At 32.2% G+C, this 26366-nt stretch overlaps 2 protein-coding genes across 2 annotated transcripts; both read right to left on the bottom strand.

The window, feature by feature from the left end:
* Positions 1-4459: 4459 nt before the first annotated feature.
* LOC148622356 (uncharacterized) lies at positions 4460-6710 on the bottom strand. Its single transcript, XM_088574038.1, has 3 exons — positions 6536-6710; positions 5940-6056; positions 4460-4811 (listed from the first exon to the last, which is right to left on the bottom strand). The coding sequence occupies exons 1-3, from the start codon at positions 6665-6667 to the stop codon at positions 4551-4553; spliced, it is 510 nt and encodes a 169-aa protein (XP_088430164.1). The 5' UTR covers positions 6668-6710; the 3' UTR covers positions 4460-4550.
* A 16709-nt stretch (positions 6711-23419) lies between these two features.
* LOC148622355 (uncharacterized) lies at positions 23420-26366 on the bottom strand. Its single transcript, XM_088574037.1, has 4 exons — positions 26315-26366; positions 24551-24700; positions 24175-24279; positions 23420-23812 (listed from the first exon to the last, which is right to left on the bottom strand). The coding sequence occupies exons 1-4, from the start codon at positions 26324-26326 to the stop codon at positions 23549-23551; spliced, it is 531 nt and encodes a 176-aa protein (XP_088430163.1). The 5' UTR covers positions 26327-26366; the 3' UTR covers positions 23420-23548.

The raw sequence follows: 26366 nt of genomic DNA, 5'->3' as shown, positions 1-26366 counted from the left end.
TCGAATCATTCATACAATCGATTTAAAATTCCGAGCTCTTGAAAAAGATTCATACAATTTAATTATCAAAAAGGCATGACCTATTCTTACATTTCAACTTTTTACTAACTACAATAAAAAGCTTAAGAACCCAGTATGTAGATATATATATATATATATATATATATATATATATATATATATATATATATATATATATTATATCAATATATCTAAATTATATTAAATGCCATTGAAATTTCCATATAAAACATTTTTGATATAAAATAAAAGAACAAAAAATCACCTTAAACACACCATTTTGTATCTCATACATTATTGAAAGTTCCCTTTTCTTATTTCAACAATTATTCATACACGTTTCCCTGGTTCAGTTTTCTTTTTTATAGGCCTTCATTAAGCGCGGATCATTTCTGCATTCAGATCTGCACTTTTTAGAAAATCATATCAAACGAAATCAGAAATGATAACTCTTGCAAAGTGCCAATTTCATGTACAATCCATATATTTTTTATATCAAAAGTGCAACAACAAAATGAAAAAAAAAGACTTGTTATGTGATCAGTAACTGATTCTGAATAAGAAATAAAACTGAATTCCGTGGGTTTTTGACATGCATGAATCATCTTATGTCTGATTTTTATAAAGACTGATACCTAATAATGTATTACAGTAAGAACGATGCCTACCGTTACATTGATGAGATTTCTTGCAATAGGTAATGCGATATTCCGTAGTTTTTCGAGCATGAAAAGTCTTCTATACTCATTTTCTCTTTGTGCGTTATTGCGGAAGATAAATCCTTTAGTATAAGCTGTGCATATCAATATCATAAGGCATAACCCGGTTATATATCCATACCGTAAACTAGTACTTGATGTCATCGTGATTCTAACAGAACTAGCATTGCTTTGAGTGATAATCATGAAGTTATTCGTTATACCTATTAAATGGAGATAAAACATGTCATTATAGGTATGTATGGAACTATTATTACCATGATATCAATATCATGCTATGAAGTATAAAATCTATGCTTTCAACTGTTTAACAAGTCAAAACAAATATATAAGTGTAGTGTATAGGGAATGGGCAAAATGATCTCAAACAGGGAAAGACTTTTTTGTATTTTGAATAGTACTAGACAAATAATCAAACAATACAGAAAAAAGTCGCGCACCTTTATTAGGATCAATCGTTATCGACCGATTGCGTTGTGTTTACGTTGGCAAGGTTATTTAGTATAATGGAATTTTATAATTTTACGTCCTCAGACCATGAATAAAATTATCCAAAATATTCTTAAATAAGTAGTAAAAAGTGGCCGAATCGTCAGGATATGTAAGAAGCATCAGTGTATGTCAACATATCATAAAACATAAAATTACTTTGTTTCCAGGGTTCAAGGTTCTATCGGAAATCAAAAGAATGTAACCCAGGGACAAAGACCAAGCATGGAAACCAAACTACCACAACAAAGAAAACAAAGTAATTAAAGTAATACGTACAATGTTATAAAAGTAAATGAACAACTCGTATTCCCCTAAAAAACTGGGAGCATGGACCGGGTGCACTGGTAGGGTAAGCGTCCTCTAGTACCATATCTCTGTTTCCTTCTTTTTTTCATTATAACAGTATATAACCACTAGTAAAAGACAGTATTATTCTTAAATAAATACTTTGTGTGCAGAAACTAATTAAACTGTTTGAACTTCAAAGATAATGCGCGCACAATATTACAAATAATGCATGTACATTATATATATTTATAAGTGAGCACGATATCTTTTTTCATCGCACAAAACATTTTTTTTTTCTTTGCAACTATTCATTGAGTTCCCATATATCGATAACAAATTAACTAGTATTAAATTGCATTAATGAGCTAAGAACACCTAATAAAAAAACGTCAGATTAATCATTATTTCTTCCCCAAATGACGAATTTTAGATTGTTCCTCATTTCGTCCTGTCAGTGCAGCAAGTCTGTTTTCCATATGTTGTCGCCATTTATGCTCGCAAATATTCATTCGATATCCAGCACAGTGCTGATGGCAAGTAACCCGATCCTTTGATTTCTTACTAAGTTATGGTCAGTAGTCAATTGATGCAAATAAAGTTTTTTTTTCGGGTTTTTATTTTGATTGAATTTTAATTTGTAAAATGCGTAACTGTTGCATATTATAATTCGAATTTAGCTCCGGGTCTTCCTTCTTTATTTATCGTTTTGTTGTTCATATCTTGCTTAATTGTGGCCTTTAACTGGAATATATTTGTTCAAATTACCAGTAGTCTAAATTTTCATTGAACAATCCTTCAGATATCAACTTCCCATTTGAAATGCTTCACTTCCATCTATTCCATCCCAACTTCGGTTTTTTTTTTATCCTGATATTGTCATGTTATACGGACTCTTTGCTATTCCTTTTGCCTATTAGCTACATTTTATCGGTTTGGTAGTTTTGTTATTAAACTTCATACAGCTAGATAAGATAATCTACAGATTTAGATAGATTTTATAATGAAATTTTAGTATAATACAATTGAAGTATACATGGATTGCAATCTATTCAGATGTGGACACCGGGACACACCGGGACTTATTTTATGATCAAAACGTCCGAATGTTTGAAAATGATTTGACATTCATGATTTTGTCTTAGATTATATCCATAGCCATACTGTCAAGCTAATATTTTGTTTAATTGTATCATCTTGCCTTGCAATATGCTTTTTGTTCTGTCATGTGTTATTGCCCACCATGAGTTTATAATATATTTTAACATCATACCGATACAATTTTTACTATATGTCAATTAAGTCACGATTTTTTTTCACATTTAGTCGTTTAATTTTTATACGAAAATTAACTTCTGAAACATAACTGTAAAATAGTTTCTGTCAATTAGAAATTTATTCAGTGGTGAACACTAAAAGGTCTGCTCATCAAAAACATGCGCCACGAGTTTTAGGATATTTCGTGATTAACAAAGTATATTAGAAAATTAAAATAAAACCTTTGGCCAATCAAATATCGTGACGAGTTTTCAGATCGAATATAAGTAATTAATTGTAGTTTTCATGTAATCTCTTTAGTAAGAATACCCGAATGATGTTGATAATGCAGACTAAAGTTCATTTCTACTTCATGTAGATCTCAAAATTGCTAATGCCCTTCCGATTAAGATTTTTGAGTTCACATTATTTGAAATAATTTGCATCATCTGCTAGGGTATAAAATTGCCTTCAAGATTACATAAAGGGTATTTGACTGGTTTTTATAACAAAAATTTGGTTTTAGTTAGAACCATTTTAGGAGTTTGTGTGAATTTAAATAATCGTTTTAACATTAATTGTTTTGTCCTATTTTTTTTTCAAAATGTTTTTGCGTTCAGAATTGTTTTTCCCTAGGTTAAATTATTTTGAGTGTATGAACTATAATAACCCAAAAATTCGAATGAAACATTCATCCTAACGTAAATTCATTGGATAACAAATTTTCAAGGCATCAAATCGTCATAATTTTAGTTGCTTTTTTTTCATGATTTTTGTTCCATTATGTTCTTTGTTGTGTATGTCTGTTTTCCATGTCTGGTCTTTGTCCCTGGATTACATTCTTTTGATTACCGCTATAACCTTGTTTCCCTTGGTTGCTCTTTCATACATGCGCATAAATATTTTAAATAATTTTGATTGTTACTTCCCCAAATCCATTTGTATTTATGCGTAGTCAGTAAACTGAATTTGCCACACTCAACTATACGATTGACGCCTCAAATCAATACAGTTATCTCCTCATACTTTCTTGTTGTGTTACTCCCGCGAACTAGTGCATTAGTTCACTGTAACGCAGAAAGTCACATTTATTTCAACATGTTTAACGTTTGGTAAGAAATGTACCTTTTGATTCATTGCTCAGTATACGAAATGAGAAATGGAAACGATGTTCCTCAGTAATTTGCTGAAACGTCATTTTGATGCAAAATAAATATATCAAAAACTATATATCAACACTTTTAGTGATTTTTTGTGTACCGTCATTAAAGTTTCTTATTGATCTTTGTTAAATTGTTATTGTAAAATGTAGTTTGCAATGAAATGGACATTTTATTTTATAAAAATAAAAAAAATGACTATATATCAACACTTTTAGTGATTTTTTTTTGTATCCGTCATTAAAGTTTCTTATTGATCTTTGTTAAATTGTTATTGTAAAATGTAGTTTGCAATGAAATGGACATTTTATTTTCTAAAATTAAAAAAATGACTATGGACACTCGCCATAAAATATTAACAAAACAAATCAAAACAAAACAAAATCAAACAACATATTTATTTGTCTTTGTATCATTTGTAAAATGACTTGCATCTGTACGGAAGAAATACACCCACTGCTGTGTCCACGATCCTACACAAATAATACTCTATTCGACTTCGGAAGTTTTCTATGTAGTATGTCACGTGTGTGTCAATGTTCTCGTTACTTTAATGACCAAACTTATGTCTATCGGGGAATTTTATTTTTCAGCTGCCGTGCCACTACATAGTTGTTTATGAGCAAATAGAATATCTTTTTGCAAGAGCGGAAATAAATCTATTTATGTGTTTTCCTCTATAATAATTGTTACTGAAGGTTTCATCTACACTTTGATGTGTAGCATGATAATGTTCACATTTTATAATATTAGAAATATTTAATAGTGAGTTTGTAAGGTTGGTTACAATATCTGAATACTTCGATGATATTTTGGAGTTCATGAATTCCACCAATCTCCTCAACGGATGGCAATCTTCTTGAAAGCATGTTTCGAGCTTGAATATAAATAAATCAATATTTGATCATATTGTATCTACATATGTTTTCAATTTACAACTAACTACAGTACGTGACATTAAATTTATACGTTAAACACTTTATATACTTGAAATGGAGGTCTTTTTTGTTTTCCCTGGAAATCGAATAGGTTATGATGAAAGGGTGGAGTATTGAAATGAATTTGGTCGACAATAGTGTTCGGAAATTTAGGAATTTGGGGATTTAGTTATGTTTAGTCATGGAGAAAAGAAGACTAAAGTTAGCTTAGGTGTTGTTTAATATTGTATAGTTTCACTATTATTTCTAAATCAAATGATAATGTCATTTGTAATGGCAATCGGAAATAAGAATCAGATTAGCTTTATTAGATGTCATGCGTACATTGGAAATTCATATTTGTGAAAATAACTAGGAAATTTATTTTACGATATATCCAAACACCCTTCCCACACATTGACTTCAGTTACTAAAATGTCATGTGATAGACGCAAACACTGCAATGAGAATGTTTCAAGACATTATAGAAAACGCGTTTTGCTTATTGTAGAAACAACTTACTTTTTATTAAAACAAGATCTCAAGGAAAGTAGTTGAATTATGGTTAGAAACAATTGTCTGTTACAGTTCTTCTACTGTTTAGAACATGCAGATTTTGATTGCGGTTAATGTAATAGTCGTCCGATCAATTTATTACATACATTAACTCCATTTTTCTAGGTTAAAGTGTATAGTTCAACGATGTTAATAAAGTTTTTGATAATAGGATAATTTATTTAAGTAGCAGTCTTTCTAACATTCAGACAGTAGGTGATTCATGCATGTTAAAACCCCACCAAAGTCACTTTTATTTCTTGTTCAAAAATATGTTTAGACCACATAACTAGCCTTAGTTTTTCATTTGATTTTCTCAAAAGAACAGATCTAAATACAGGAAGGACTATTGTCACATAAATATATAGCATATGTAGACCAAAAACGCATCCTCTGATCCATGGATTTGTCTACATCATGAATCACCTCAACATAGACAGAAGAATCATAAACTTGGTAGAAATTTGGTAGTAACAAAATATTCCCGATACTTTCAATACCATAGTTGTATTATTATAACATTATAATAATACCTGGGTTGTGTCTACACAACACGAAGTCGGTATTTCTGGAAAATCAGGAATATGTACTTCCATATCATCTAATTTCGACCACAATTGAGGAGGCAATTGTCGTTCCATTTCCGCACGCTAAAATTAGAAACAATACGTATGTTTTAAATACTTTTATATCATAAAGCTTATAATTATGATATGCAGTAATTACCGTTTGAATTTTATTTATTAATGATAAAGATTAATCCTGAAATAACATAACCTATTATTAAAAAGAAAAAAGAAAAACAGACAAACAAACATACAACTAATTGTACAATTGTGTCAAACGGACTCGCAGATTATTACACCATGACTATTTGGTAGATTATCAAATGCGGACCAGTAAATGTCCATTTTTTAAAAGCTTAACCTAGAGGACCTTTTTGAAAAAGACGACAAGCAATAATGACTATAATTGTTTTTGTCATCTTTATAAAATTATATCTTTCTAAACCCTACATCCAACAGAATTCAGTTACATAGTTGTAAAATATATGAAATCTTTATCGTTCTTACACTATGCTTGTAAAGCATAATTATTAAAAAAAATTAAAAAAACATTGATAGCCTACCGTTTCATCTTCCAAATTGTTCGAAAAAGTTAAAACACTATAATTTAATTTGTAAAGCAGCCAGTGTCTTCTGTTTTCATTATCATCATATGTTGGTAAAACACATCCATCGTTGCCGATTGTGTACATCATGGCAATAAAACCTACACTGCTTACTAGTCGACACTGCAAAAAAGGTATTGAAGGTTTTTTTCTTTAAAACATGCACATCTTAATTGCACGCGGTTCGTGTACATGAGTCCTTCATAACTGAAACGTTGTTTGCTGCGATTGAGTTTTCTTTTGCTATGGACTTTTTTTGTGGGGGGGGGCTGTATTTTTTTCCTTTTCTTTGTATCAACAGTGATAAGAGAACAATTGGTTCTGTTCTCTTCTGTAGTTATGCAGTTTTCATATTTGATGTTTCGAAGAGGGCGCTTGCCCTACCGGTGCACAAGGTCCGTGCTCCCGATTTTTAGTGGAGTCCGAGTTGCTCATTTGCTTTTGTTACTTTGTATGTATGATTTTGGTTACTTTATGTTCTTTGTTGTGTATGTCTGTTTTCCATATCTAGTCTTTGTCCCTGGATTACATTCTTTTGATTACCGCTATAACCTTGGTTCCATTGAATACTCTTTCAAAATCACAAAAATATTTTAAATGAGTTTAAATATATTCCATATAAAAAAGAGAAAATATACATAATAACTATAGTAAAGAAAGACAGGGTTGTGACAGAATATCTCTGTAGTTTTTACTTTGTAGAAAAGGTACTATTTTTTTAGTCTTTGAAAAAGTGTTATTTACATTTGTTTTTTTTTCTATGAAATTTGATAACATACAATCAACTGTACTATATTTTTTATGTTTTGCATGCATTCTCTGTAGTAAATTTGTTATTCAATTGTGTTCAAACTTTTTAAATATTAATTGATCGGATGAAACTCTTTTGACAATTTTGACCTTTTATAATATTTAAGAGGGAAATAAATTGTTCGTTTTTCTGCATTCTTGAAAACGTATTGTCTAAACTCTTCCTAGAGGTAATGAGTTTTAAGTTTGTTATAACTATATAAGTGCATGTATTGTTGGAAAATGTTGATCACTGTTTCCAAAATGGCTCCCTATATTTCTTCTCAAAATCTCTTTTTGGTTCCTCTCTCGTGTATATATACAACTGACAAGAATATTCAACTTACAATATACATTTCCTTTTTGATTAATTAATCTTACTTAATAAAATAGTGAATTTATACTATATATTTGATTAATGGAAATTAACATGGAACTTTTCTCGTGTTGTCCAGGGATATTTCTTAAATAAATTTGGAATTATCATATATAATGTAATGTCGGAAAATGAGAACTCCTACTAATTACATTTCCGTCGGTTAAATGTACTTTTGTACTACTGTAAACTTATGTGATTTTAGTTAAGACCTTGAATGGACATGACTTTCCGGGCGGGAGATAAAATTTCGATAATAAAACAGGATTTTTGTGCAAAATAATTAGAGGCTGTTTGGGTCTACATTCAATAAATTCAAAAGAAGGCTTTTTTGGCAGCAAGATTAAACATTTTGCAATTGTGTCCCATTCAAAATGATAGCATCTATAAGTTTATTTGATTTGATCAGTTACAAGGTATCAACATATATACGACAAGGAAAGCATGATATTCTCGATATGAAAATTTACTTCGGGGATTTTTTTTCAAACAGAGCAGTGTACATTTGAATTCCTACGGCTGTTTGTCACCTCCGTAAATGATTAAAGCTCACGTCTTCAATTATGAAAAAAGAAATATCTATGTATATTCAACTTCGTCCTCTTACATGTTACACCTGTCTCAATCATACTAATAGCAGTACGTATAAAGTGTTATAGCAAAAAATACAACGCATTTATTGATTATCAAGGAAAATAAATTGTTTTCTGACAGAGAAGAAAAACTGGGCAAATTCTAATTTTACCCGATTTTGTATTTTTTTTAATGTAGACATCTCTTTTAGCCATTTTATGAATGAGATTGTGAACATAAAAGGTATCAGTATATGTATTCGTTGATTATGTGTCATTAGGATTTGTTATTGCCAATTTGATATGCATTTTTTATGGTATAGACCAAATTTTGATGATCCATCCTGATACTTCAAGCGTTGCCCTAGGTAGCAAAAGAATACAGACAGTTCACCGGTCACAATCCTATATAACCTGTATTCAAAATTAAGAGGAGTGCAAATGAACGAGTAATCAAGGGAATCAAGGTTATAGCGGTAATCAAAAGAATGCAATCCAGGGACAACGACCAATCATGGAAAATAGACATACACAACAAAGACTAAACTAAAATCATACATACAAAGTAACAAAAGCAAATGAGCAACTCGGACTCCACTAAACACTGGGAGCATGGACCAGGTGCACCGGTAGGGTAAGCATCCTCTGCTTTTCTAGAAACATCCACCGAGTTGCTCATAAAGAGTCAAGTCCGGGGTAGACAAACGAGGAAAGTAAAACTATGACCCGTTGAATAAATCAGTTTTCATGGTGCAGATGGATACACCATAATGATCCATGACTTCATGATGACGACCATAAAACTTCAGTAGTGATGGCTTCAATCTTTTAGCAACATAACCCTGTTCCAGAAGCCTATTTGTTAAAGTTGTAGCGCGATACAAAAAGCCTGCGTAGTTTCGGCAAGCTCTGGCATAACTTATGAGTTGTGTTATGAACACTCCATACGCAGGTGCTGAAGGGATGTTGCCACAAATGAAAGGGAAGTTGACAATTCTGAAAATAAAATGATTTGAATCAAATCAAAGTTCAAAGGTGTTTACAAGTTGTGGATCAAAATGAGGAAATTATTCACACTAATATACGTACATTCGTTGATTCGTCTGAAGGAGGATATGGTGCCGTTTCGTATATGAGAATCGAGTATAAGAGTGTGTTAATTTCGACGAAGATTATTGCATCGATATCGGAAGTTACACCAATTACTGCAGTTAGTATTCCGAGATTAGAGTTGATGGCTGCTGTTTTAGGATTAAAACTTGCACTTTCCATTGCGGAGCCGCTTAGAATACCAACGGAACTACTTGTGTTTTGGTCAGATTCTATGGATGTTTCATGTTACACAGAGCTTCGAGTCCGACACAGTGGCGCTACGTACCAACGAAAGAAAACCCCGCGGATCTCGTATCGAGAGGCAGGACTGTTAGTCAGCTAAAATCGGACAATATATGGTGAGAAGGTCCAGACTTTCTATCAAAACAAGAATGTGACTGGCCTGAATGTCGTATTAACAAAGGACTATTGTGCGACAAAGAAGTTTGAAGCGCTCAATCGGGTGCTAAATTAGAGACTGCTAAGGACAATGAAATATTGACTATGAAAATTGTGCTTGTATCGGAGAAGGATTGGCGTTTAAATCCAGAACATTATTCGAGCTGGTTGAGACTCATTAGTGTTCGTTCATGGGTTAACAGATACGTTGAAAAGTGTAGACTTCCACGTCACTTAAATAGAAAAGGTGAACTTAGTGTAGATCAAATTGAAGAGGCAGAGACTCAAATCGTGCGCGACGCGCAAAGATGTGAATTTCTAGAGGATTATAATTCAATTATGAAAGAAAAACAGTTACCGTCGGGCAGTAAACTTCTAAGTTTAAAACCGAAAATCGATGAATATGGACTACTTAGATGTGACGGGCGTCTTCAACATGCAGATTTCTTGCCGTATGACACTAGGTATCCTATAATAATTCCGAGGAAAAATCGCGTGACAAGACTAATCGTGAAATACTACCACGACAAAGGTAGACATGTGTGCGGGACAAATCAAACATTATCCATGATGTCAGCTAAATATTGGATTATATCGGCCAGAGAGGAAATACGTGAGTGCTATACGTGTCGTAAGAGAAAGACGAAAACAGCAGAGCAAGTAATGGCTCTTTTACCGGACATTCGTTTCAGAACGCCATTACATGCATTTGCGCATATCGCAGTGGACTATGCTGGTCCGTTTATAACAGTGCATGGTCGAGGAAAGAGACGCGAAACGAGATATTTGTGTTTATTTACGTGCTTGGCATCGAGAGCCGTGCACTTAGAAGTTGTTTTGGACTAGATCCTGACTCTTTTCTAAATGCGTTTTATAGAATGGCCAGTACACGTGGACTACCACAAGAAGTTGTTTCGGACAATGGAACAAACTTTATCGGTGCAAACAAGGAATTACAGGAACTAGTTTCACTATTAGATAAAGACAAAATATGTGACAATACGTCGAATAAATGTGTTAAGTGGCATTTCAATCCTCCTCTCGCGCCTCACTTTGGAGGCGTACATGAAACGATGATAAAAGCCGCAAAGAAAGCAATTTATTCCATATTAGGAAATGCGGACATTACTGACGAATAGATTTTAACTGCATTTATCGGTGTCGAAGCACTCATTAATTCGCGTCCGCTTACATGCCAGTCGGCAGATTCCAGAGATGACTTACCGTTAACGCCTAACCATTTCCTACATCGGAGGAGTGATTGCACCAGAGACCGTTGATACAACTGACTTTAACCCATGTAAACGATGGCGTCGAATCCTGGAATTAGTTAGACATTTATTTCTGTCAAAGGTGGATTAAAGAGTGGCTACCAGGACCAAACAGAAGACATAAATGGACTGAAACTGAAAAAGCCTTGAAATTCAATGACATTGTGCTTGTAATGAATCCCAATATTCCACGAGGACATTGGCCGTTAGGCAGAATCATCGAGGTATACTCAGAAAAAGACAATCATGTTCGAGTCACCAAAATTAGACTTGGACAGACAGTTTTAGTGCGACCAATTACCAAACTGTGACCGTTGGAAGTTAATTGACTTGAATTTAACGTGCAATAACTATAAATAAGCAGAGACTTTAATTTTCTCCATTTACATGGACTATCGCTATAGTTATGGATTATAGACTATCGAATATTTTCATTTATTTCGTTTTATTTATTTATTTTTTTTTTTGTTGATTGGCTATGCTGAATCAAGAAGGGGAGAATCTTTTCAAGACAATTATATTTTTGACTTCAATTTCCATATGTTTTTAGATAACTTTTTTTTTAATTAGTTTTATTTCTTTTCACCTTTAATTTTCATTGATAATTTTACATAGAAATCTAATTGTAACCTTGATCTAGTTAAGATAAGATAGTCGTTGTTTGTCTGGTCATCCAGTACATGGAACTAATTAATTATTTTGATAGCGGTCAGCTGCTTAACATGTTTAATGATCTGTATCAGACAGACACTGAGAAAGTAAAAGTTCAAATTGGTAATTTGGGGAGTTTTCCGTTACATTTAGGTTAATTGGGTTTATTAGTTCAGATTCGGAACATAATTATGGTCAGTTAGAAATCAGAGTTCGATCGGTAACATTGTATTCAAATATGTAACTGTATATGTTGTGTCAATAAACGTAGTATTAGAAAGATAAATTTTAATGGAAACCATGGTCGTAGAAAATGGTTATAGTGCTCGTCGTCTAGCTTCCCAATTACATAAATAAACAAACAATCGTAAAATCGCTTCCACTGCGCAACCACTCTGCTCTAGAGGTATAAAAAGCAGCAAAAAATACAAAAATGCTTCAGTTTATTTTTTGGCGACAAAAAGATTCGTAAATGGGAGGTATAAGGGTACCTGAAAATCATATTTTGGTTGATGGGGCTATACACTGGGCTTATCTCAGCAATCGTACTAAAAGTTCTAAGAATCCAAAAACATAAAAAAAATCATTTTTGCCTCAATGAGGTATACAAAGTAGTAAAACAATACAAAAATGCTTTAGTTTATTTTGTTTTGCCTACAAAAAGATTCGTAAATGGGAGATATAAGGCTACCTGAAAATTATACTTTGGTTGATGAATTGAGGTGTACTGGGGTTAACTCAGCCCATGTACTATCTACAAAGTGATCAAGCAATCAAATGGGTTTTTTTCATCTTGGGATGAAATGCTAGTTTACTTGTAAAAGCTACCTTTCAATTACAGATAGTTTGTTTCATTCACTTTTAAAATACCAGCTATTGTTCTTTTATCATTCCAGGCTCCTGATAAAAATTCAACAAAGAAAGAGAAAACTTTTAAAGCATATTCAGGAGGTCTATGTCGTGCTGATGTACTAAAAATGAAGATGTGATTTTTCTTGCAGGTATGGCAAACTTTACTGAACTGAACTCAAAGAAAAGTTTTAATAGAGAGATCAGATAAATTTTGTAAAATTTCGGAATTCGACGATGGTTGTTTAATTGTATTTAATTCATTGTGTTTTGTTAGTCAGATAATTGATGGTTTTATTCCATTTGTTAACGTTAAAAAGTTTTCAACAAGAGCTTGATGTTTAGTATGAGTATTGAATGTGAGACGGTTTATATTTTGATTTTTAAATCGGTATCATACGGGGTATTTGCCATATTTTAAACATTATAATCATTATAGTTATTTTGTTCTATTCACCATATTCTTAATAACATTAGACTTACATCAACCGCTCCATGAACTACTCATGGCAAAATCATGATAATTGTTATTTTTATGGTCGAGTTACAAACGAGAATAAGAGGAAAACAGTTTCTTTATGTTATGATACTTCAATTCCTGAAGTAAAGATCTCGTATCATGTTTAAGTATATGAAGATGATAACTCTACCGCAATTTTCACATACAGATTAGTGTTTTTAACTCACTGGGTTGTATAGAATTGATCTTTCTTGCTTGATGTAACAATTGCCATTTTTGCAATGCATTATAACTAGCTAGAAGAGGGTTATCAATATCACAAATGGTTAAATCTGTTGTGTGTTTTAATTTCTCTCAAACAAACATTGTTTTGTGCCGCCGTGTTATTCCCTTGTAGTCATTTATTCTTTATACTTTTTTTATAATTTTGTTAACTGTCGGCAAGGAATCAAATACGCTTGTCGTAGTCTACAAAATTTATAACCTCTCCTTTCCAATTCAATACTTATCTTCTGTAACAGAATAGTACAGATAAAAATGAATAAAGTCTATTATATTTTTCTCTTTTTGTGTCGTTTTCACTTCCAACGGAGCAAATATCATTGCATGGTATGTCACACACTTCATGTTAAGGCTAAATGATGCCCTATTGTTGTAATTTTAATGTCACAAGTATACTTGGTAAGTCGTTGTCTCTTAAGCACAACTACACTAATATATATTCAAATGGAAGCCCGAAATGTTGCCTGTTTCTTCATTTACAGTAAAAGGCTTTCTCATTCCACAAGTAACACATTATAGATCCTCTACACTGCAACTATTCTTAAAATAAATTGTCCAATTTTCAATTATTTGGTTTGTAGATATTTTATGCAAAGAAAATCAAATAACAAACCATACTGACTTGTGCACTGCATCTTTACATTAAAGGGTAGGCAGTATACAGAACAATTTTGTAATTGAAAAGGAATGGTGATTTTGTATTAATCAAATATTTTTTTCTCATTCTGTAAAATTTATTCAATGAATTCAGGTTGTTAAAAAGTATCGTTATTCCTGTTTTACTTGTATGAATTTCCTTTTTGCATTATATGTAAAAAGTAATAACGAGATAACATTTTTTTCTAAATAACCAATGGACCAATTCTGAAAATCAACGTTCTCGAAAACAACGTTGCGCAGTATCAGTTTGAAGTTAAGAGTTGATACTACGAGGAGAGTAAATAATCTAATATACATGAACTTGTTATGAAGTGGGATATCAATAACATATCAAAAACAACATACTATTTTTACGAAACAATTTAACACTTTGTAGTACGTGGATTACGTGGATCAACTCCTGAGATGTTCCAAATGTGTGATGTTTTATTTGGCGAGACCCTAAAAGAAATGATGACCCAATTTCAAGTTGAATCATTATGGACAGGCTATGGCTGTCGTTGTACGGTAAGTTTATCCGATAGCTTTCCTCTTTAAATAATAGAGAAATTAATTCACGAATTTGTAACCGAAGAATGTCACTTGCATATCTCACAAAAACCAACGTTTTTTTTTTTAAAAAGTTTTCAAAAAATGTTACGTGCTTGTTAAGATGCTACGAATTATATTGAAAAAAAATACTAGATGACTTTTTTCTGAAGTAAATGAAAATGATGCTACCTTTAATGTGATTGACTCAATAAAGCTATTTATGGTGATAAATATATTAAATTTTCAGGCTTTTCATGTTTAAAACCATTTGTGCTAAAATATTTGGATAGTTGATCAGCATGCTTAGAGCATGCTCAAATACACTTCTCTTGTTCTACATGTACCCAAGCCCTACCTCGCGGAAGTGTATATTGAGCATGCTCATCCACTTAATTACCACAAAAAGGTCTATTGTGTTGTCTGTCACTAATATCATTGTAGATGAACCAATGTGGGTATAATTATTTTAGAAGAGGAGATGACGTTAAATGTGATCAGGATGAGAACGGTGATTGTAAAGTGGTACACAGTTAAGTTTGAAACAGTCTCATGTAATTAATGATGAATTTAAACATTTTTGTCTATATCTCAATCACAGCATAAATGTATTTATCATTAGCCAATATTCGTAATAATAAAATATATATGATCACAATTTATATTTCTAACTACCTTTTTGGATTTTGAAATAGCACCTGTTAATAAATACAGTTGCCTTGTTAATATTTGTTTTGTTACAAGCACCTAATTTGGCACATTGGTGTTCCTTCTGTCACTACATAATTTCAGATAGAGGGCCAGTAATCAAGAGAACCAAGATTCGAGCAGAATTCAAAATAATACAATCCAAGGATAAAGACAATACAGAGAAAAAAGCCGCATACAACAAAGAACATAATGTAACTAAAATTACTCGTGCAAAGAAATAAAAGTAAATGAGCATCACGGACTCCACTGTAAATACCAATGAGCAACACGGACTCCACTGTAAATAACAATGCTTCCGATAAATAAAAAAATAGTTGATTTTGTACAGATGTAAAACTAAAGCAGAAAAATATTTTAAATGGTTAATTGCTTTTTCTTTGGTTCGTTATGGTGTATCCATCTGCACCATGAAAACTGATTTATTCAACAGGTCATAGTTTTACTTTCCTCATTTGTCTACCCTGGACTTGAATTTTTATGAGCAACTCGGCGGGTGTTTCTAGAAAAGCTGAGGACGGTTACCCTACCGGTGCACCTGGTCCATGCTCCCAGTTTTTAGTGGAGTTCGAATTGCTCATTTGCTTTTGTTACGTTGTATGTATGATTCTGGTTGCTTTGTATTCTTTGTTGTATGTATCTGTTTTCCATGTCTAGTCTTTGTCCCTGGATTGCATTCTTTTGATTACCGCTATAACCTTGGTTTCCTTGATTATTCTTCTTCATTATTCAGTAGCCCACTCTTAGTACAACTTCCCAAATTGCAGGTTATAATTTCCCTAGAAATTGTTTTAACTAAATATACAAGTTTAGAATGCATTTTATAAATCTCTATTTTCTCCTGAAAGAGTACAGAAATGTATGTTCATAGTTTTAATGTAGTAAAAATCTACACTATCACGATTATAGATCGAGTACTTAAGTTATTCATTTCCAAAAACAAAAAGTGGTCCTTATTTGTTATGTTTATTTATCTCACAAATTAAAATATTTCGGTGTAACGCGGAAGTTGACATTAAACCCCAATTTTAGTCAGTCTTTGCCCCGAAATCAACTAATAATGGATTCCCTTATTAAAAAGAGCGATGAAATTTCAACACACGACTTACAATTATGAAATAACCCCTAAATCTATCGAACAATTAAAACAGCATAATACAGTGAAACTCGTATATATCGATCCCCTTTTTGTCTTTAAAATTAGGTCGGCTAAACGTTTTTTCTGTCTTTAAAGGTATAAAATACATCTTAACTTATGTGAACTTCCGAAAGCGTCTTTTTAGACGGGTTTTTCGGGTAGTTCAGGTTTATGCAGACAAAACGTGTAAACATTCTACAAATTAGAAAGTATCATTTAAACCAATATCAACAATCACTATGTACTATACATTAACTTTACTTTGCTGTCAAAATGTGTTTTACCAACCTGGGTAAAAAAATTTCTGTTTTTAATGTTTTAATAATGGACTCCATGCATGAGTCAAGATTAAGAAAGGCACTTTTGAAAATTCTTTAATCATTATATTTTGACAGTAGATAAGCTTGAATGTGGAGTCAATATTATACTTCGAAATGCGTAGCTAACCCCAAATGTACAGTAATATAAAAAGAGAGAAATACACTTGGTTGGTAAAAGTGATTTTTTTAAAGTAGGATCGATATAGAAAAAATAATATACGTAGAATGTAGTTTAATTATAAAAAGTTATAAAAGTTATAAAGAGTGTACATTGTTCCATCTTATTAAGCTATATTACCTTCAGATGTAATTCAAGCTTTCTGTATATATCTAGATCAGATTTGAGCGTACATGCCTTCTGTACAAGTTCCGATGATTATACGCATCATCTGATTAGAAATAATCATGTAATTACGAAAGAAGGATTAAGGGGCCTTAAAGAGTATAAATTATGAATGGTAAAGAATATGCTTTAATTATTGTAACACTTAAATTAAAAATTAAACAGATATTTTTTTTAAACCCAAGTAATTGAGTTTAATCGAGTCGATTATACTGGTCTGATATCAGTTTTTACAATAGTTATGCGTCTCTCGATGTTCAAGTACTTCTTGTTTTTTTTTTCTTTTGCCCTATGGTTCCACGTACGTTGAGTTTTATCCTATGTAGATTGTTAGAGTTCTGTTTGTACGATGAGTTGAGCTGCAGTGAAAATGTCCGAGCTGGCATGCCGGGTCATTTTCTTTATTTTACTGCTCCATTTCTCGAAGCTATATTGGGTCCGTCTGTGTGGTAGTGCTTCCAACCTGCAGAGTCAACTTCTACCAATTGTTCTGTAACGTAATCAATAATTGGATGGGCAAAGTTAGTCAAACCAGCGTCAACTCGGTCTTAAACTGTCTGTAGTCATTGTTTCTATAAGAAATCTGTAGATCTTTGGCTTTTTTCTATAATAGTGTCACGATTTCGTTGAATTTTTTGTGTATGTTGTAGATCTGATAGAAGAGAGTTAGGGACAAGTGTAAAAGGTTCCATCACAGAAGACTGATTCAGCAGAAGCAAGTTATCGCACATCGTTCTTGAATCAAATGCTTGAAGCAAAAACGTCTAATAGTAGAAAAATGTCTCCGGTTAGTGCCTTGGTCCATTAACCATCTAATATGATGTCTGCTTGAAGTCTACTTTGGTAGAGCAGGTAAAGTGGAGATTTTGCTGTGTCAAATGTCAGTAGACGGTCGACCACTTCTCTGCATCGTCGTCTCATTCATCATTTTTGAGTTCGTTGAGTTTCTTTCTATAAATAGTGGTAATAGGTAGGACTTCTTCTCAGCTGAGCCACATTTGTTTATCTGATTATGATCAACTTTGCGATTACTAATGCGCGGAAAAATGGGTCTGTTGCCTGAAAATAGTCATTTTTGGCGATTTTCTGTCATTTTTTACCGGAAATGGTGCTTTTCAGGGGTCAGACAGTGTCCAAAGTGCAGTTTTTCCTAAGTTTGTTCCCTCTGATGGTCATGTAAGCCACAAGTTGTTCCTTACAGTCGTGAGTGGAAGGTCAAGAGTCCTCAGAGGGGCCACTTATGAGAAAAAATAGGAATTTTTGTAATTATTGGTTTCAGATTGGCCTTAAACCAGAAGTGGTTAGTATATGGGATTGACATCGTTGAAGTGGTGAGAGAAATCTTCATTCTATAGAAACCAGGTGAAATTAAGTCCTAAGGATACATTCTGCTATTGTAAGAGGCCGAGAATTGAGCCCTTCCCCTAGAAAATCACAACTTTTTGTGGCCTCCTTAACTCATGGCCTCTTGTTCAGCTGTCACGAAATCTGAAAACATCCATGACCATATATATATAAATATATATACGGTTCCCGCGTGGTAAGGGTTAATCTTCACCAGAAAGCTAATGTTAATGAGTGTTGATTAATTTCAAATTTCTAAATTTATTTATTAGCGTGATTTTAAACTTCTGTAATCAGTTTATATTATATTGACAAAATTTCAATCGGACTGCTCAAATCTAAATTCAGTATTAAATGTATGTTATTTTCCTTTGAATAATCCCGAAAATTTTATGGAAAATTATAATATATCTGTTAATATTTCTTGAACTAATTATATTGGATTACATCTTTAATTATCTGTTGATTTTCTTAAATAAATTGAATTTTCCGAATCTTTTTTTTTCAATCGGACCTAAGAAATATATATGCATTTACATATCTAACTTGTAATTTTATTACAAGATCTATATTTATATCGATCTATTTACGAGTTTTTTTTTAATAACATACCCCATAAAGTGACCCCTTAATCGCCTCTATTTAATAATATTGTATATCTCAACTTGCGAGTAAACATTGGGGAACATATTGCGTACTGAACATTGTTAAGGGAACAATTATTTGATTTTTATTAAGGGGATAGGCTAGGATAAAATTTTCTTTCATGCAATTTTTAAAAATATAAACAAAACAATTTAGGACAACAAAGGATCCTGTTTTTTTAACTTATTTCTTTCGACCAATACTACCTTTTTATTTCATGAAAATTTCAATCTTGCCATTTTTCTTCTTTGGTACAGCGATTAAACTAAATGCTGAGTACTCAATGCCATGATCATGCATAGATACGCTGGAGAGTCTATGTACAAATGAAATATCTAAAGACAAAATTACCAAAATATTATGATGTGCTCCTTTACAAGTTGTGCGTGGTTTAAGCAGAGATCGACGTCTTGAAAGCTTCTAGCGTGGACGCTTTCTCTGCCTGTACTGGTGGATGGTTCCAGATGATGATCTTTCTCGGAAATAAGGAGTATTTATAGAATTCATGTCTTGGGCAGAAGATGGTATACACAATGGCGTTGTAATGTCTTGATGGTTTTGAAAGTGATGTAATGTTTTGCTTTACTGGGGTGGCTGCAAGTCCGTTAAATATTCAGTAAAACCAGCAGTCAGTTGTTCTGTCCTCTTTCTTCTAATGTTGCCCAAATAAGATTTTCAATCATGGTTGTTTCGCTGGCCTCGTAGCTGTAATTGTTGTGGACGTATCCTACTGCTCTTCTCTGCACTCCCTCTAACCACTTTAGGCTTTCCTTTGTGTAGAGGGTCCCATATTACTGAGGCATATTCAACTTTTGGTCTTATAATCGTGTTAATTTCTGTGATCTTTGCTTGGCGAGGTGCTTTCTTGATTTTCTGTTTAACATTCCTTGCATAGAGTTGGAAAAAGCTACTATATTGCGGTGGTTCCATTTTAGATCCTCTGTTAATGTAATTCCTAAGTACTTAACGTGATGGACTATTTCAAGCATGTAATATGGCTGCATCTTTGGTTTCCGTGCTCTTGTTAAGTGCATATCTTTGCATTTACTCACATTGAAATTCATTTTCGATTTCTTTCCCCAGTCAGTAAGTCTTGACAGAAGTAGTCTTCTTAGAGTAATTGTTGGTCTCTGATGTCGTTGATTGAACGTTGGTTGATAGAAAGTAGAGTCACCAGCAAAAAGCCGGAAAGTCGATTTCCCTGTGGTACCCCTGACTGTACATGTACTTTGTCTGAATACTTGAATTGTATGTCTAATCGTTGTGTTCTGCTTTATAGGTAGGCTGTAATCAATCTGTTGTTTTTCCAGTTATTCCATAGTGTTTCAGTTTATGTTTTAACACTTTCGCAAAATCAAAAAATATTATATCGGTCCGTTTCTTGATGTCAATATAAGATGCAAGATCTTGTATTAGTCCCAGCAGTAGTCGTGTTTCACATGATCGATTGCATCTGAATCTATCCTGGTTCCCGGGACTACCTTCCAGGTATTAGGTACTAGCAGAACACTCTCACGAGTGATATATTTGTATATGTGTAACATACTGAATATTGCGATCGGGAACCAGTCTAATCTGAATCTGTGTTGGAATTCAGATAGAATGTTATTCTCCTAGATGTTATATTTGGTCGTAAACGACTATATGTTTCATTATCGTATACAATTGAGATACATTCTTCTATAGTTTGTCGGGTTATGCCTTTCTTGCATATGAGGCATACAAATGAATGTTTCCAGTCATCTGGATTTTTCCTAATTCCATCGAATTGCAGAATACATATTGCACCATCGGTGAAATTTAACATATAATTCCTTTAGTATTTTCGGTGTTAGGTCATCTGGGTCGCTGATTTTATCTGGGTTTAGATCCTTGCGCAGTTTCTTCTCGCCATTTTGGGTTATGTTGATGTCGTACATCTGATTGTATGGACTGTTACCAATTTCCGAAATATCAGTCGGATGTGAAAACTGACATAAATTCTTTGTCGAGTGCATTGATGTTTTCCTTGATGTTTGTGAGGTGAATATTTTGAAGTCTTTCCACGTAATGTTTATGTCGGTGTATTTTCTGTGTTCTTTTATGTATTTTTCAGAAAAGTTGAGTGTTTTTTCTTTCATTTTATTCGATGTCAGCTTTTTTTTGTAGAGTAGCCCTTTCAAGCCTCTTGTCTAAGTTTGACAGTTGTTGTAGTTGCTTCTAGTCATGGTCAGAGAAACTAGGGTATAATTCTGTTCAGTATTTTGTTTTTTAATTGATAGAGTATGTTTTCTCCTTTGGTTGGTTGATTTACTTGTTCGATACATGCCTCTGTCCATCATGAAATCAATAAAGTCCTGGCTTTTACTGGGTCTTTGATTGATTCGCCCAATCTATATCTGGTAAGTTGAAGTGACCGCCTACCCACACTGTGTGATTTTCTAATTCACTAGTTCTTTTTCATTTCTGTTTATGAGTCCAGATCTTTTGTATGATAATGATAGAAAGATCCTACATAAAGTTCATTTCCTGATGGTAATGTAAATTTTGACCATACTATTTCATATTTACTATGTAGGTCTTCCGCTTCTTCGCTGACAAAGTTGTTTCTGATTGCTACAAAAATTCCTCCATGATAGTCGTTTTTATCTATCTTTTCTTTAAGTCCATCGTGAAGATATCACCATTTTTTTATTGATGGGACTAACCATGATTCTGTCCCTATAATACTAATACAATCAGACTGAAGTTTACCAACAACAGTCAGGAAAATTTATTTTGCGTCGTCCCAGAGGTTGACATTTGGTGACTGTATTTTTTACTCCTTCGGTATCATTTGGTAGCGGTCTCCTTTTGTGTTTGAAATCCTTCTTAGATGATGATATTTTAGGTGTGCAGATGCCATCGGAGAGAGACTGGTGGTTTAGGTCCACACAGAAGCTTTGCTTTCGTTTAGTGAACTTTAAGTGTTTATGCTCTCTGATATAATTGTGGATTCGAATAGAGTTGTTGTGAAGTTTGGAAGACCACAGTTTGTGCAACACCATGAACAGTTGGAAGTATTTAAACAATCATATATATTTTTAGAATTTTTTTTTGCAATTATAACACTTAACAGCTTTATCAATGTAGTCTACTGAATTATGGCATATACCGCAGGAAAACTTTGAAATTGCCTGTCCCGGGATGAATTCAGAAAAATGACGTTTGGTCAAAAGGCTGAAACCTGTTGTAAGATTTCATTTTTAGTGGATAGGTACATAAGTAGAAATACAATTTAAGGTCTATATGCGGGTTTTGTTATTGCATTTTAACATTTCGGTTTGAATACATATTTTCCCCTTCATTCAATCGGTTTGTCTTTATTGCAATAATCAAAGTTACCAAGATTATGCTGCTCACAGAACTAATATTCGTCAGATGTTTTAACCGGAAACAGACTTTGTAGATGTGGCGATACTTTTGAACGTCTATAGATAGAAACATTATTAAAATTCGCAAAATCGCTTTCTTATATCAATTTTCCAAAGAAATCCTGTTCATTATGATTCTAGTTCATTTTAAATTTTTAGTACTATTTTTTGGTCTCAAAAGATATAAAATATCGGAAATTTTGAGCTCGAAACTTGTTAAAACCCACGCACCTACGCTTGCTCCTTAGCTCTTTTTTATTTCAAATTTGATCCTAGCCCTCCAATAAAAGACAATTGGTAGTTATGTTACTTGATTAAACCCATGATCAGATTATAGCGTACAATCTTGTACGTTTATTTTCGATATAGAACAATGCAAATGACAGACATATGTTCCATATGCCAAGCTTTTAATGTGACTACTTACATGTTAAATGCATATGTTAAGTTTAATTTATTCGTAATGTTGTTTTTCCTAATTGGGGCATGATCCCACAATTTAAACGGAATGTAACTTAATTTCACAGTCCTTATATTTATGATAAGCAAATTTTACTCACAAAAATAAGACTACGTTAGTATACACAATTATTTTCATGTGCAATATGATTGATCGCCAGGGGCAATGAAGAAAATAACGGTTTTTGAAACAAACGTCTGTAAAAACGGGCAAAACGTTTAGTCGTGCTTACATGTGGACTCTATTGTGACGATAGCAACATTGACTACATATGCTTTTTGTGTGCTTCTGCATGTTATAAAAATACTTGTTACAGTATGTTAAGAACAAAATATATAAAATATATTTTTGTTATTTTAAGTATGAACGGCAAAAAAATAACAAAATTAATCAACCTTTTATATTTGAACAGACATTTTCAAAAGCTTTGGCCAATGATTTCACTTGAAGACATAGCAGATAATATTTAAAAGCTTATGTTATGTGTCAGAACAAGAAAAAGCGGGGAGACAATAAAAACACTTACACTAATTCATTTAATAATTAATTCCAGTAAAGATACATTGTATCTATATTTACAGAACTAATAATATATACTTCTACAAATGTAGAATACTGCCTTCCAGATCCTGGAAATTTAGTTTTAGTCCTACACACCATCTTTGTAGGAAAAGGTTTTCAAAGATATTCTTTTATGAATATCTTTTTTGAAGTGCTTGTAAAAAGTTGTAAGTATCACTTGCAGTTCTGTACTGACCATCAACGGTATTATCGTAGCCATCCCCTAAAATAGGTCCAGTATATGCTCCACATACCATAGCACCCTCAATGATTACCGTCTTGATGTTCCAAGTAATATTTGCAACCAAGGTCTTATGTTTGGAGGCTATTTTAGTGTTAAGAAATTCGAGCAAACTTTCGATTAGATGACAGTCTTGTTTAAAACAGTTTGTAGTCTGAAATTTAAAAAAAAAACAACATAGTACGTTATAAAATATAAAGCTGTCGGTATTTTCTTAAATGACGTTTGTTTACTTCAAACTAACTTGCCTTAATATGAAATAATTGCTACTTGGATGGCAAATGATAAACTGATTACATTATCATCATTTATGAGCTCGTTTATTTTAAAATATCAATATGATTTTTAATTGCTAAAAGAATCGTTTAATAAGCAAATGGATTTAAAAAGTAAATATAAAGACATAGTGATGCCGATAGATCAATCAAAATTGATTGTGTGTGTGTGTGTGTGTGTGTGTGTGTGTGTGTGTGTGTGTGTGTGTGTGTGTGAAACGAATGATTTAAGTACACTCACCTGTCCACAATCTGTACAACTTGATTCAGCAGGAAGTGCTGGAAATCCGTCTTGTGGTTCTAATCCGTCTATTATTGTTTTTATATAGTTACTCAAATGACTAGCCTTTAATAAATAAAAGAAGCCTTTGAAGTTGATTGATTAATATTTTTAAACACACATATAAAAACACAAAAAAAATTATCAGCGAGCAAAAACCGAGTGTCTGTGTTATCAGGTTATAATATATTTTCATAAAAAAATAAGTTGTTTCAATTAAAAAGACAATTTCATCAAAAATGGTAATCAAACATTGAATCTGTACAATTGTCATTATACACAATTAATATGAAATCCCTTTAAATGTAAACATATTCTTTCAAAAACATATACTTACAGTTTGGTTTCTTAAATCTTCAACAAGAGGTATAATTCCGTATTTCAGTCTGTCCAACATAAACATTCTGGAGTATAATTCCGATGGGCAATTTAGTGGTTGAGCTAATGATCCTCTAGCGACCATTATGAAAGTGACGATTGTGTAAGTCTGTAAAAGTACATGCAGAAATATATTCATTGGTGCAATTAAAAACTTCAATATATCAATGGATTCCATCACTGTTATTCATATATACTAAAATCGGCAATAAAACGTATTGAATTTGAGTCGTTACCTTATTAATTATTCCCCAACATTGGAAGTCTCTAATGATACCACAGTTAACTAAAATGATACATTTATTGTTCTAGAATTTTACATTTTATAGAGTATATTTAGATTTTTTTTTAATTTGTTAATGTGTCAATGCATCTTTTAGAATAACCCATTAATCTAAAAAAACAAGGAAATTATTTCATTTGGATTAAAACCCATCTTTCTTTAGCGGAAAACCATTGAATGGTCAAATAGTAAACAATGAAATGTAATTGACCATTTATTATAAAGAATTAAACATGATTTTTGTTCTTATTTTAATGGGGAGTCTTCAAAGAATTTCATTTCTAGAATTAATTCGAATCAACTTTTATTATTATTTGTGCAGGAACATAATATTACAATAACAAACACATCGCTAGTAGATTGTAAATAAGATAGAGCAGTTTCGTTTTATCATTAAAATTATACAATGATAAATGTAAACATACAGGAAGATAGTTTAATGTCCTTATTATTTTACATCAATGTTTCAGTCTCAACATTTAAACATTTATTTCAAGGAAGAATGGATGAAGGTGGTAGATTAACTATTTGGGTGTTGATTTATTTTCAATTTATTTTGTATACCCATCTGATCTTCTACAATTGCTATAGAACCTATCGATAACTTGAACGCTTAGTTCTTATTTGTATGGGAGGATTCTTTACCAAATAAAAGAAACCGTATATACACTTACAATAATCATTCTGCTTCTTGTCATTAAAATGTTCTTATCTCAAAGATGTCAGATTTTTGTTATAAAATGCAAAAAGTCTTGTGGACTTTTAAGGATCACTAACTAAACCGCATTCTATTTTTATCTTTGGGTTCAAATGGAAAATATTTATATAAGATGGCAATATTCAGCTTCCTGCATGATTCATCTTATGAGTAAAGTTAGATATTCTATTTTGTAAATTCTTTACGCCGATTATTCATTTAAAAAAATTACTCAAAATACCCTTATGTGAAAAGAATTGTCTAAAAAGATGTAATAGTTCAATGAAACACCATTCCATTTATTTAAAGATGATATAACAAAAATTACTGAACAATAATATAATCTTTATACTTCTTTGTAAGTTTAAAATAATATTTGATATTTTTTAGGTTTACAACAAAAGCAATTAAATAAAAATATTGAACCAGTGCCATGTTGACATGTTGATATATTATATGTTAATGTATAGCGTAAATTAATCAAACTCATTATTGTCACAATATTTATAAATATGTTCCTTAGAGTTATGATTTCTACGAAAATGTTCAATGTATTAGCAACTTTAAAAAACAAAAGTGTAATAATTTTCTTGGAAAGTTTTAATTAAAACGTGCAAGTTTTATGGACTTCTTTCTTTAAACATAATTGTTAAGTTTATTTTTTTATACTTTCGTAGCCAACCCTATACAATTAGATACTTCTAAAATAGAAAAAAAAACATCTTGCATAAGAATATACTTACATTTATCTCCATAAGGCCTATTAGTTAAATGGATGATAGTTGCCAAAATATG

Source organism: Perna viridis, chromosome 3 (genome assembly GCF_037379345.1).
Source record: "Perna viridis isolate PV_CMFRI_1.1 ecotype Kerala chromosome 3, ASM3737934v1, whole genome shotgun sequence".
In the NCBI taxonomy this organism is placed as follows: Eukaryota; Metazoa; Mollusca; class Bivalvia; order Mytilida; family Mytilidae; genus Perna; species Perna viridis.
The sequence above is the reverse complement of the archived record's forward strand: the minus strand, read 5'-3'. Positions and strand labels throughout refer to the sequence as shown.